Genomic DNA, 14,652 nt, shown 5'->3' with positions numbered 1-14,652 from the left:
ACCTCTATTGTCTTTGCTCCTTTTTCAAACCTTATCTGACCTGCTTTGTTAAAATGAGACTTTTCTTTTAGTTCGGAAGTTTTTTAACTTCTAGGATAACCTGTGGCTTTTGATATCTGATCACAGCAAATTTTATTTATTCAAAACTCTGATCTAATTCTCCTCTTCAAATACTGTGCCAGATACACAAAAACACTTCGCAACTCAGTTCCATCGTTGTGCTTTGAATCAAAGAGACTTGTTTAACGAAGAACTGCAATACAAACGTACACAGTGAACTAATAAAGACCTACCTCTTCTTCTGGTCTAACTTTAAATTTCCCACCCCTAACTGGGAAGCCACTGCCAAATTCCTTTGAAGCAATATCAGCACCATATTCTACTGTCACATCCTCTTCAATGGTACTAACGAGTCTCCAGAATTCTTTTTCAACCAGCTCAGTGGGGACCATCTAGGTATAAGAAGAAAAATGAGGAGTATATACTGAGGCATCAGTCTCTAAAAAGCATGTGGATAAACGCTATCTCAGGGAGGAACCTCCATTAGCTTGAAGTGCTTCCCCATTTCAAAACTGTTTCAACAGAGAAAAAAAAAAATGCAGCAGAAATGTGGTTGCACCCAGGACATGGCTGTTGCTTTGTTCTCTCAGGAGTAGGTGACAGTTAAAGAGTATTCTCTTCTTTACAGACACTTCTTCGAAATTGGATAAAAAGAAAAAAAAAAACAACCACAGAGCAAGAAGCCAGTGGAACAAGAAACCATGACACCATCAAGAACACGGATCACAGACATAAATGAGAACCTCTGATTTGGGATTTCATCCCATTCAAAACTGGAATTCCCCACTCCCCTTCAGAAGTTATATATTTCAACTAAGCACAAAAACCAAAATCTAAATTACAGCATCAGGATAAATATATGAACGTACATGTACTGGCATGTTAAAATAGTCTGACTTGAATGCGTCTGCCATTTCTCCAAACGTGCGAAGTGTATAGTCTCTTGCTGCTTGTTCAAAACCAAATGCTTCTTGAGGCTTATTACACTCCTGCAGTAGAAAACATAATTATTTCTATAATGTATTAGTAAGACAATCTGTGCCCAGATTTTACACAAATGGGCTCCTATTACAGCATCTGATGGGTAAGAAGGCAAGACACCTGACCAAAATGAAACGACTGCCTCAAATCGCACAGTTAGAAGAAGAAAGTACTCTGCTTAATTCACCAAATCACAATATTTATTTATAAATCTGTATAAACATCAATGAAGCAATATTGCTAATTTCTCCTTCCTCTAGTACAGCTAAGCAAAAAAAAAAAAAAAAAAAAAAAATGCATAGACCTTCACACTGAAGCACCCAATAAGACTCCGATTTCAAAAACAGGGGAAAAGTGTCAATTAAAATCCAATGTATTCTTTAAAGGCACATCAGGTTTTGGCTCCAAAATATTAAGTGACAGCTTTCCAATTTGAAGCATGCTCAGTCTTCATTTTAGCTTTACCCTCTAACAACTTGTTTGCACAACCTTAAGTAGTAACAAATTGTATTTTCAATCCCTCGGATAAAGTTTTAAAAAACCCCACAAAATAAGTAATAACCTTCAGCCTAGCTTCTATGATTTGTCAGATTACCTGAGCCAAACACTGGGGACACCTCCAGTCCCCTTTGGGAACATCATGAAGGGGTGGAATTAAACAAAAAGTATGGTAACTGTCATCACAGCCATCACACAACAGGAGACGGTCCTCATCGTTACCACTGCCACATAAGAGACATACATACGAATCCACCTGTAACAAAGAATTGCCAGAGTAGGAATTTAAGCACTTAAGGTAACTGATGGTGAAAAAGCAGTTTGGTAACTCAGTCATCTGTAACATTTGCCAAAGCTTGTTTTTACTTTATATCTGAAATGGAAATGAGAAACCAAACAAAGTACTTCTGTAAAAGTTTAAATTACTCCCCTCTGTAATTTAAGGAGGGACCACAAGAGTTGCAAGCCCTTCCAAGTATTTTTTTTCCAAACGACAGAAGTTCATTTCATTCAGTGGTCAGGGCAGTTTAAAACAGCAGTACTCTGCATTCAGCAGGTATAACATAACACCTGTTGGCTCACAAATCCTTTTTCTTGTTGCTTTCACATGCAGCATGTGTGCACAGATGTTTCATCCTCCTCTGAGACCAACTGTTTGGAGCCTCAGAAGAGAGAAAGGGGTTCCTCTTGATGGGAGTGTTCCTCTTTATTCCCAGAGATAACGGCCAAGACCTTCATTTTGATTTGGAAAGGCACCAGCTTCCCAGCAAAGCTATGCACTTTTAAGCTGGGGGGCAGCGTTAAAGAAGTCTGAGAGGGGTTTCACACATCAGCTACTGAGCCCCAAGGAAAACGTGCAGGCACTCCAAATGTGGGAAGAGTTGTCTGCTGCCAGTCCTACACCATACCTTCATTAGCAAAAGACTGGAAGGCTCTTCTCAAATACAGAATAGAGCTGTGATGACAAGCAGACTCTCGTCTTATGTTGTTAAAAAAAGGAGCAGCATCTCCTGCTCCTCCCTGCAAGCTTTTTTTGTTTGGCGGGTGGGGGCATCAGGCTTCTAGTATTTTAATACATCATTCTCAGGTACCTAGCTACAGGTGTGACTTAAACAAAGAGTATTTTTGGTTTCAGGAAGGACCCAGGTAGTGGCATGGAGAGAAAGAATCTCAGTAACATCTCAAAAGTGAGACAAACTACTATTGCTTTTGGTTTGGGGGGATTTTTTGGAGGGGGGTGGTGGTATGTGGAGAGTTGGAGCAGAAATTGAGTTGTTTTATTAAGAAGCATTTGAACAACAAAGCTCCCAAGTTAGTGCTGAGATTATGGACTAAGTGGCAGGTCTGCTGGACAGCCAGGTGCCAAAGCTCACATTAAGCTCCCTTGAGGTTAAAGAGCAATGTGGAGAGAGGAAAGTTCACAGAAGCACTTCTATTTCGACTCTTCTTTCAAAATGCTTATTTTGAGACTATACCTTGGAGACAGAAAACAAGGTACTTTAGTTATAGATAGTGAAATTTAACTATCCTGTTATTTGCAGCTTGTAAGAGCATGAAGGTTTACAAGTATTTATATTCCAGCAGACACAGATACTGCACTGTTTCAATCACAGGGTTATATGAAAAAATACAAAAGAGTCCTTAGTGTGATATAAATTATAAGAGATTTTACTACATACCCAAGAGCAACTCAGAAACACCTACAATCAGTATGAAGCAGCAGGAAGGCAGGGTGTACTCACAGCACTAGTAGGCTTTTTAGATCGGACTTTGGATTTGTCTTTCTCTGGCTCCCCGGCATGTTCTCGCTTCTCAGGAAGTTTCACTGTGCTATGCATTTCCTTTTCTGGTGCAATAGAAAAAAACCCGAGGGTATCACAAAAAGTTTTAGTGCTTAGTATTACTTATTGTTTATTTTATTTGTTATTTCTTGTTAGACTGCATCACTCCAAGTTATTCTGAGAAATACTTGTTATCCCATACACACATTTGTTTCAGTTGCTTAAGACAAGCTTTGAACACCTGCAATGCTTACCAGATACCAGGAGCTGGCATTATCAGAAAAACCAAGCTTGCCATCAGAAGCTAGCAATGACTATCACAGCCCACATTTTTGGAATGGGTATTTTAAATTCCATTTAAATGAATTTAAATTATATTATAAGTATCTACATAAGCTAAGATTTTGTTTCCATGTGTTGTTAACAAATGCCGTTGAATTACTCCATCAATCTTATGGCAGCATGTCATGTGGAGACATGAAACACTGCAACTTCCTACAATGATCTTCACACTTCAGTTTCTTGTAGTGGTAGCTTTCATGAAAACATACCGTCAAAGATGAGCATGCAGCAGAAGTAGCCTGACAAAGAAGCAGTTCCTCTACATTCTTACATTCCTACCTAATTTGGGCATGTCTCTACTCAAGTCTTAATTCCTGACATTATAAAAAAAAAAAACAAAAAAAAAAACAACCACCCCAACCAACCAACCAAGCAAAAAACCACACACCCAAATCCATAAACAGAGTGTGATGTTGAAGACAAGAGGGCAATGAAGTTCTTAGCTAAAGTTACAAGTGAGCTAGAGACCTTTACACCTGAATACGAGACCATCCAAAGCATTTCTTGGAGTCCAAAAGCTAACAAAAAATGTTAGAGAAGAATGTCGACATCTATCAGAAATTTAAGCATTAAAAAACCGTCTAGAACTTTTTCCTTCTACTCTTCACAGGGAAAGAATAAAAAAGGCTAATGCCTAGAGACATTCTTTAAAGAAAAAAACTATCAAAATAAAAAAGACCACAATCTACAAAAATTGTTGAAAAAAAAAAAAATTTTGTATGAACAAAGGAGACTGATCAACAGCTTAGTCAATTTCAATTATTAAGTAGTTGTAAATGGTTCCTATATTTTCTTTGCCATATTATTTGTTAACAAGCTTATTCTTCTGTTTGATGGCATTAAACATTTATTCTCAGTCTAAAATTATTATTCCTTAAGGAAGGATAACAACAGACTCAGGACTATTGATAGAAGTGATTTAAAAATCAAATTATGGGAACTTCATCGTTAAGTACACAACATACTATCTTTTACCTTCATGTTTCATTTCCTGTTTTCAAATATAAATTCTTTCCTAAAAGTGTCTGAAATCTGAAGCATTCCTAAAAGAGTTTCCTCTACTTAAAACTAGTGGATTGATGCTAGCTATTTAAAATATGAAATAGAAATGTGGCTCAAATCTCACTTCTGATTGCTCCATAAGAGACACAGAAGTTTAAAAAAGTAATTCTTTTTTTTCAACTGAAAATACCTTCCTCTCCAAGAAAAATCAACCACTTACAAACCAAACAAAAATACTTCAAAGCCATAGAAGAACTTTTACAATAAACTCCAATTTAAAAATGAAGTTAACAGAAGTTTTTTTTTTTTTTTAATACTTTGAATTGTTCCGACTGCTGAATTTAATTCTGGTCTTAAAATGAGTTTGTACAAAGTAGCAGAAATTACATTCACATTTTGTTTCACTCCAATTGCCACTCACCATTTTCACACTTCGGAGGTGCACATCCCATTCTACGTCTCAGATTATGAGTTCTGGCTTCTGGAGGGTCAGATTCAGTTTTAATATTTGTTGCCTTAGAAAAGGAATTAAAAAAAAAGTACATTACATCAGTTAATGTATTCAGAAGGAACACTTTGGTTTTACACTTTTATTTGGGAAAATGTTCACTACTCTAAAACTCACAGCTGCTTGCCCAAGTACTGACAATTTCGGAACATACAGCTGGGCACTGCATGCAATGCTGCAGGAAAGGCTGCATACCCGGAGAGAGCCAGCCGGCACTCAACTCCTCCTACCTCTCAGACCTGCTCAATCTCTGAAGAAGGGAAAAAGCTGGCTATGTTCAACATTCAGAGTCGTAACAAGAGAGTGCCTATTAAGATCTAAATAATTCTCTACAAGTCTCCACAGCTGAGTAACTCTGGTGGCAGACCCTGCAAAGTTTTAAAATACACATTTCAATACTCTCAAGAGTTGAGAAAAGAACTGGGGAAAAAAAAAGACAATTTTGACTTATAAATTCAAAAAAATATTTCTGCACACAGGTTTTAACCCACACTGATAAATGCCAAGAGAAGGCTGCAAAGGTTCAGAGAACAAGCTGATGTGAGACACAAACACTTCACTGAGGTACAATGGAGGTCTTAAAAGTTGTAACCCAACTTGTTCCAGGAAAAACCCAGATAGATGCAAGTCAGATAAAGACTTTGAGGACTTCATTTAAACTCAGAGAATTGTATTATACTGACAAATGCATAAATCTAAAGAGGCATCCTGAATTTCTGAAACACTTTTATTCAATTATTTTAAAAAGAGTTCACAGAGAAATAACACGGGGAACAACCTGGAGAGATTTGAAAAGAAATTCTACAAAAAGCCGGTGCCAATAATGAAATCATGTTTTTAGTTTGATTTCAGTGGAACTTGCTAAGAAGCAAAGAAGCAAGGAACTTTGTGCTTTCATAGATTTTCTTTTACTCTTGAGCATTAGAACATACTCCGGTCTTCTAAGCAGGGAACTCAGCTGGTGTATTTGTAGAGCTTTCAACATAAAATAATGTTTTTCTATTTAATTCTTCTATTTCTTCCCTGAAGTTTTGAGACTGTGAGAGAACAATTCTCAAATCCCTCAGCGTAAAAATGGGTTTCTCCAACATTGTATTTTTTAAGCTTAATTTCTTAAGGAAATGAGGTCACACAACCACTCTCGCTACTCAGACAAGTCAGTCCACTATCAACCATGAACCCCAAATAATGAGACTTGTTGGCCTAGCTCTAAAAGCATGGCTTCCAGCTTGAATGCATCATGTGGTATCTGAAGGGGTAGGGTTTGTTGTTGTTCCATTTGTTTTTTTTCCTAGGCTTGCTTGTTTGTTATGGATTTTTACAAAGGTGGTTTTGACACTATTTCCCCTTCACTTATTGCATTCTCTTTGTCCAAATTACTGTCCCCACAAGACCAGTCAGAGGTCCCATTGCTTAAAACATGCAAAAAAAGTGCCATTTGTTATATTTAGTAATACTGAATCAGGATCAGCTTGCACTGATCCTCAAGCAATGCAGTAACAGATGCCCCATCTTCTTTATCTTTAAATTCTGAGTTGCATACATATTCTGTGCTTAAGCCTATATTTAGCTTCATAAGAACAGCTCTTTTTTTTTCAGCCTGAGCCTTTTATTGAATCAACTCATTTCACTTTCACTTCTGTAGCAATGTTCTGGTCTTTTACACTTACCTTTTCTACATCAAGCATCTAAATCCTTTGCCTTTCAAACCCAGCCTATGACTGCCATTGCCCTTTTCCTTTCTAATCACAAACATTTTCTACTAAGTGTTTACTCACCAGGTAGGAAAGGGCAACGTAAAACTGTATGTGTCTTATAATTGCAAACTAACATTATTCCCACAGGCTGTATTTTTTGCTAGTAAGAATAATTTACAGTACTCTCCTGTAGTTCGCTTATTTTAAAGATTTATAGTAGATGGTTAGCCTTTGAAAAGCAGGTAAACTGGTAAACATGAGAATGAACTTAAGTTTTACAATTTAAGACACTAACAAATCCTCATACATCTTGTTAGAACAAAAAGAGACACATTAACCAAACATTACTACTTTGCAAACAGGTTAGCACAAAAAACAGCTGTTTGTAGCTTCAATGTAGAATAAAATGGATTTAATCAACTCAGCTGCCTTTCCACTGAAATGGAACAGAAACAATCACATTAACAAATCTTAAGTTTCGGAAATTATTGTCTTAAAACACTACAGCTCCTTACTAAGCAAGTCAGTCCATGGTACTAATTCAGCTGTAGCTCTGTATGCTTCAATTCTATTCTTAATCAAGTAATCTCCACAGAAATTCAGTGTATGACATCAGTAGTGCTCAGGGAAGGAGCTGAGCAGGAAGTCTTGCATTTTGGCAAAGTGTGACCAGTTAGTTTCCACAGAAATTACAAAAATGTGCATTCCTGGTTAGTCAGCATCATCTGACACCACTCTCAGAAACATGTAAAATTTTAGTATATATTTGCCCTGCTGTTAATCTTTAAAGGATATGTGAGAACTAGCATCTTTCAATCACAGGCAGATACTTCAAATGGAAAGTTTCAGACCAAACTACTGAGGTTTTCTCATAATTATAAATCTACTTGTAACTGGGTATTCAAGTGGAAAAGCTTTAGAAAACCTTAATTGTAACTTACTGACTAATAATAATTATAGGCAGAATTTGCAACAACTAAGCTGTACTACTTGGTAGAAATAAAGACCGAAACTAGAACAATGGGAGGTAATAGATAGTCTGAAACGAACTGAAATAGAAATCTGTATTATATCAGAGACAATTGTAACCTTCCTAACTCATGATGTCACCACCAATAAGACCATCTCCTGGGAATCAGCCTGCCCTACTCTTCATCTGCTCAAACAAAAGAAATAGTAAACTCTCTGAAGGCAAGAACATCAGTCTGGAAAGACTGAAGTCACACTACTACAGTTTTCCAGCAATGAAGAAGACACATCATAATCTCTTAAAGTATGTCTTCACAGGAGAATTCTGTGCAGATAACACCAAAAATTTTATGCCTATCCAAACAAATATTATTTCTAAGCACAATTAAGATTAACCCTGTTTGATTGTACAAAACTATACCGACTTAATGTTATGAAATTTTTTCCTTATATTGCGTGGTCAAAGTATCACAAATTGATAGAACTCAAAAGTAAAAAATTAAATACAACAATGCTAATGTTATAACAGAAACTTTCTCTGCTCTAACGTCTGGTTCAACTCATGAAAGATTTACAAAAACCTTCCAATACATTTAAAGAATAACTACTGTTCACTGGCAGTCCTCTGAAGAAATGACAGAGATCAAAGATGCAAAAGACAAGCTTAATTTCTAGAATTTGCAATCTGTATTTTAAGCTATGAATCCCATATTATTTATAATCATGCTAAAAACATTATTACACATTAGTTATGAGCATACCCTGTAAGTGGAACAGCTTCAACAGAAGAGCATCTCAGAACTCCAAACCTCAGTAACACACTTTTTAAAGCATCACATAATCCTTACCATACTACTCACAATTTATGCATTTGTAAGTATTTAGATATGTTTAACAAAGACAAAGTTAAACAGCTGTTTACCATACACACACATTTAGCGATCTGATTGAATTAACATTTATCCTGTAACTTAACTAAAACCTGTTGTGCCATGTGGCTAGGCAAACTATCACTGTATTACAATTTCAAGCTCAGTCACCACACAGCATCTGCCTGTATAAAGACGGATTATCTCACCTCTGCTCTTAGGCGTTTTGCTCGACGAGCAGGTGGACAAGTTTCAGATGGCTGAACAGACTGTCTCTGTGGAATATCGTGGGGCTTATATTCCTTGTCCTTTGTGTCACTGGTGAGATCTGGTTTCTGCAAGCACTAAAGAGACACAATTTGATGCCTTAATTTCTGCCTCCACTTTCAATACAAACTTTGCGTAGAACAATTTCCTGGCTATTGTGAAAGAATGTAGACAGGGCTTTAATAATTACTGTGCTGAGTTAATAAAAACAGTTAGTATTTATGACAATTGTAACATTATCTATTTAAACGAGTCACAAAATTGCTTTTTCCTGCCCTTTCACTGAATAACCATAATAAAGGATCTTAAATAAAGCTGAAGTCACACTTTAAATGTTATGAGCACCAAACATTTCTCTATGGGAATGCCAATACCAATTCTTCTAGTAGATGGTGCTTTTGAAGACTGTATCAACAGCATAGTGGAAAAATCCTGCAGTGTCCTCTGGTTGCATTCCTGTAATGCTAACATACAGAGCAATATAAAAATAAGTTACAGCCTATCATACATCCCTGTCTTAAATGAAGCACAATTTTGTCTGAAGACCATTGTAGAAGAGCTACATTCTTTATATATTTTGGAGAGGACAACACTGCTGCGTGAATTAAGGGCAGAAGGGAAGAAGATGATGCAAGAACAGTTTTAGTTCTTTTAAGATGCTGAATGAACACATTTAATTGCTGAAAACTGAATACATTTGGCAAGAAAAATAATAATTAATGACAATTCCAAGTTTGCCAAGCCACACAACATTCAGTAACAGCAGACAAAATATAACTGTTTTTAATGAGTAAACAACATATCCTAAAGAAAGAAAAACTCTTATGTTGTTAGAAAGTATTTCACACAAATTGCTGGATCCAAATTTCCCCAGTTCTGTTAATCTGTTCCCATCACAAGCATTTTCTCAGCAAGAGAGAAACAGAACAGGAGCTGCAAGAGAACCACTGCATCAGTGTAAGGACTGATGCTCTGTAGACAGTACATAAATCAGACTTTCAGAAACAAATGATAGTCAGAAGGGGGGGTAAAAAAGGAGGAGGAAGTGGTATTTTAGAAGACAACTCCATGCTGGAAGACATATGTACATTATATATAAGAAATATACATATGTATAACAAAAAAGAAATACCAGTCAAGGGTAGCAGGATATCCTTATCACCTACCAACAGTGTACAACACTGCTCAAAGAAACCTCCACAATTTCTGTTTTATTTAGGACCACCTTCCATCTTAGACTTTGCCAGCTCTAGACTTATTATTTGAAAGCAAACGTCTGACAATTTCAACATTAAATACACAGAACAACCCAACTTTGCAGCTCATGCATGCGAGCAGCAAGTCCTGGCCGATGCTCAAAGGTGGACATGCTCCTGTGTTGTGTACTTGGAATCCACAGAGCACTGCAGCTAACTCTTCCAAAGAACACACTCCTTTAAAGCTCATGCTGAAATAACATGTGAATTATTTCACATTAACATCAGTGAAAGTCAAAAATAACAATTTCTCAGTACAGAAAATGGACAAGCAGAAAAGGCAAGTGAGTAGGAAAAATATGAAAATGAGAAAATAGAAAAGCAACTGAGATTAATGCTACATAGAACATTGCCAGATTTGATGTCTTCCGTAAGATCTGGTTCCTTGAATCACGTCCTCTTGTAAAACTCAAATATTTCACTTTTAAAAAAAAAAAAGTTTCTACTCCTTCTGGTAGCAGAGGACATATGATCCTCAAAAGCAAGCATCTAGAAGGCAAACAGCTTTTCCTAAACAAAAGGGTAATGAAACCTTGAAAGAGGAAAAGCAACAAATAGCATAACTTGCCTCACTTCAGTGGAGTGTCCAAGAAAAAAACAAAACAAAACCAAAACATACTGTTCACTGAAAAAAGCCCAGAAGACATTTCCTAAATATTATGGTTTTGGCAACTATTTAAGCAGAAACATTCCCCAGTGCTTTAGCAAACTGAAGGCAAAGCAGTAGTATGAAATGGCTGTTTATTAACATTTTCAACTTTACATAGAAGAAATAGAAGTGTAAGTCCTGTCTTAAGGATGGGAATTCCTCTGAACCTACTTTACTCCTAGACTGACCTGATCAACTGCAAGCATATATCTTTAACCAAGGACACTAGCTGCCATTTCTTCAGTCCTTTCCTCTCCCAACCAGCTGAACCTTTTTGGTAAGGTTAATCAATAATTTACCATAAGCTCATCCTACATATTGTGATCTAGGTATCATTATATTCTGAGTAGATAGTTGCACATATAATCCTTGAACTCCAAATGGTGGCAGAGAGTAAATTAAAAGCCTGTCAGCTGAAACCGTTAAGGAGCAGCTCCTTTGGTAGGCTGACAAAGGACACAGCAGGAATGTTCACAAGGTCTCCAGGATGTCAAAAGATGGGAAAAAAACAAAACAAAACAGGGATACAATTAATCTCCTCCAGGTTTAGATGTTTATGAAGTAGTAATTTACACGTAAGCTAATGACCCAGGCTTCCTGTACTTGCAGAATACAACTGGTCTACCACTGATACATATTCACTTGAGGATAAGAACCACTGAACTCCAGAGGCGCTTATTTTTCTACAGTAACAATAACAGGTCCTAGAGAACTATCTCACACAGAAGCATCTTTATTAGAGGCCTATACCTATAAATCTTTGGAAGTATGAATCCCACCCAGGACATTAAAAGCCTTAGATTGGTAAAGAAACCAAACCCAGAACTGATGAGCCAGTTGTATTCACTGAAAAACAGAATACTACAAGACCATCTCTAGTCCCCTAAACTGCATCTGCATTTTAAATCATGCAAGCATCTGGGCAATGCATCACAGAAGATGCATTGACAGAAGATTCTGGACACCTCAATTCACGTAGGTGGACATTTATCCCTCTGGGCACACAGCATGATTCTGTAATATCATACGGGTGGCTACTATGGCTAAGAATATAAGCAAGGCACACATAGTAAGAACGAGTACACCAACAGGTTTACTGCAGCTACTCTGGAGGCAAACACTCAAGACCTGTCTAGTCCAATGTTTGAAGATAAGAATAAATACACTCCTGTGGAGAGCTGCTTTGAGTACTAGAAACTGGCTGATTTAAGAATTTTTTGCTATTTGACTGAACAAGAGCTTTAATAAAAACATGCTCTCTGTTCACCTCTGAACAGCTCCAGATAGTTTCACTAATTTAGTAGGTATATAGAAATATCTCCAGATGGGATATTTGTCAAAATAACTCCTGAAGTCATATGTATTTAAGCCACACAAACAATTAATGCTATACACAGATGTGGATGAGATTTAAGTTATGGCATAGTCAGTGGAAACTTCATCATTCCATGTTCTCAGCTTTTGCAGAAAAAAGTCCATGAATATTGCAAGTACTATCAATTAAAAAAAAATTAAAAAAAATCAATGAAAGTAAGTGCTAATCTTTTATGGATGATCATTCTGGCTGCATGAAGAGTTTCTCTCAAAAGCCTTGTTTTAATATCCCAAGAAGGAACCACACATCTCAAACTGACAGCTGTCAAATCGAATAGCTGCATCTTCTCCAAAACAAAAACCACAGATGCTTAGAGTCCCACTACAGCACTGAATAGGCATACAATAAAATGGACACTTACACAAGAAGCATCTGGGAAAGCACCACTTACTGAGAACGCATGGAAGAAAGCCAAGAAGAATCTCATCTGAGATTCTCCCTTAAAATATGTATTGCAAAACAAACTCAGTTGAAAGACAACATTTTCGGGAAAAAAAAAAAAAGTCAAATCTTAGAGTTAAAAGTGAGCTAAACCAAACATATTTATGTGGATTCTCTCAGTTCATTGAAAATACTCATCTCTGCCACATGTGGGAGGGGAATATTCTAACAACTTGGGGTGTGTGGGGGGCGAGTTAAAAAATGTTTAACCATACCTACATAGCTTTTACAGAACTGTATCGACTAAACACATCAGTTTGGAACAAATGTCAGGTGCCCGTTGCAAGAAAGAGATTGGAAAGTTACAGTTGAAAAGAAGCATGACCTGATTTGAGGAAGCTTTTCTTCTCTAAAAGGGTCTACTGTTGAGAAAACCATGAACGTAAACATCAACTATGTGACATACACTCACATGTGGAACCTGCATTTCCAAAGAAGTGTGGTACATATTAACTGTTTTACAACTTTTAATTAGATCTTTCCCTGTGCAACTGCATCTCAAAAATAGCAAAGCAAAGCTAGGTGTCACACCAGCTTCAAAAAAAAAAAAAAAAAAAAAAAAAGAGAATTCACATTTTTCAGACCTAATAAAAATGTGCAGTTTTCAATTAAATGCCTTCAGAAAATGAAGTTGCTTTCCATTACTTAATAAGGATGTGTTTGAGGCAAGGCAAAATATTTTTGATACAAGCCTTTCTAACACAAAGATTTTTATATTCAACTATAACTTGTTCTTATCCTCTGTTTGCAAAACACTCAAACATACACAAGATAAATTATTTCTTCTGAAGGGTCTGCAGAATCCAGGTGTTCTTTGCTGAAAAGTTATCATCACTAGCTAAATAAAAAGCCTTCCATTCCAAAATTTCTTGACTTACATCAAATCCCTCGCTCATCTTGGTATCTTTATGTAAACGGCTAGGACTGATTTCTGTAGCCAGAAATGTGCTTGTAACAGGATTAGGGCTTTTATTGCCTAAAAAAGGTCAACTCTCCTCTCTTTGAAAGATCATAATGGAAAGAGTGTTTCAAATAAATAAAAATGGACATTGGCAACAGCAACCTATTGTGCTTTTCCAAATAAATGACTACCACTATAAAAGAAAAGCCCTATTCTTTGTTAGAGATTATGTGGCTTCCACTCTCAATCAACCCTGAATTTTATTTTAATGGCCAAATCTAAGAGGAAGGATGAACATTTACGCTTGAAAAAAATCACAAGCCATACTGTTAACTACACTGCAATATCCATCAAGCATTCTTCAACTTGGACGCCCTTAGTGAAAGCAAGATAAGTTAGAGTCACAAAACTGCCATGGTTTGATATACTTTATCAGTCACTCTGTGTGCAAGTGACACAGACCCATAGCACTTGTTCTATCAGAGAGATGGACCTATAACAATCTGCGAATATACAAGTATTTTGCATCTGACAAAACACCAAGAAATCTTTATAGGAAGTCTGAAAGTATTATCATGAGGCTTCTGTAAATTGTAGAGAGAAAATACAAAAAGGTAGTATTCAAAGCAGTCAAGTAAGAGGTTAGCTTGAAGAGTAATTCTAAAAAATTTTTCTTTTGATTAGAAGTTTGTCTATGGCTTTCTGAAATGCTTGCATCAACACCACAGACCGCATATTGTCACCTGCATGCCATAAAGCATAAAATGCAGCCTTTGTAAGTGTTCTATCAATTAAAAAAAATAACAGACTGGCTGATAATTAAATTGGACTTTGGTTAGCCTCAATATAGCTTACCAATAGGCTCGCTCCAGACTGGAATAAGTTGTAAGGATAGAGAATGCGCTCATAATGTGCACGGATGTGTGAACCCACAGCTTTGCCAGGAGCAAATCCCATCCTAGTGGCTATTTTGGTCCATTTTCTCTCCTTGCAAACTACATCAAATCCTCCTTCTTCTGCAACTAGCTAAAAAGTGAAAACAAACGGTCATATATT

At 36.7% G+C, this 14,652-nt stretch overlaps 1 protein-coding gene across 1 annotated transcript in view; it reads right to left on the bottom strand.

Moving 5' to 3' along the window:
* KDM5B (lysine demethylase 5B) overlaps nt 1-14,652 on the bottom strand; it is a 58,378-nt gene that overhangs the window by 27,870 nt on the left and 15,856 nt on the right. The window contains exons 4-10 of the mRNA XM_042800040.1: nt 14,452-14,622; nt 8,917-9,051; nt 5,086-5,179; nt 3,282-3,385; nt 1,637-1,795; nt 930-1,049; nt 294-452 (exon numbers count right to left, since the gene is read on the bottom strand). Of these exons, the coding sequence (XP_042655974.1) occupies nt 294-452; nt 930-1,049; nt 1,637-1,795; nt 3,282-3,385; nt 5,086-5,179; nt 8,917-9,051; nt 14,452-14,622 (942 nt within the window). The remainder of the gene's footprint in view (nt 1-293; nt 453-929; nt 1,050-1,636; nt 1,796-3,281; nt 3,386-5,085; nt 5,180-8,916; nt 9,052-14,451; nt 14,623-14,652) is intronic.

This window comes from Tyto alba, unplaced genomic scaffold, assembly GCF_018691265.1.
Source record: "Tyto alba isolate M040663 unplaced genomic scaffold, T.alba_DEE_v4.0 Super-Scaffold_30, whole genome shotgun sequence".
NCBI classification, from domain to species: Eukaryota; Metazoa; Chordata; class Aves; order Strigiformes; family Tytonidae; genus Tyto; species Tyto alba.
This window is presented reverse-complemented; position numbering and strand designations above follow the sequence as displayed.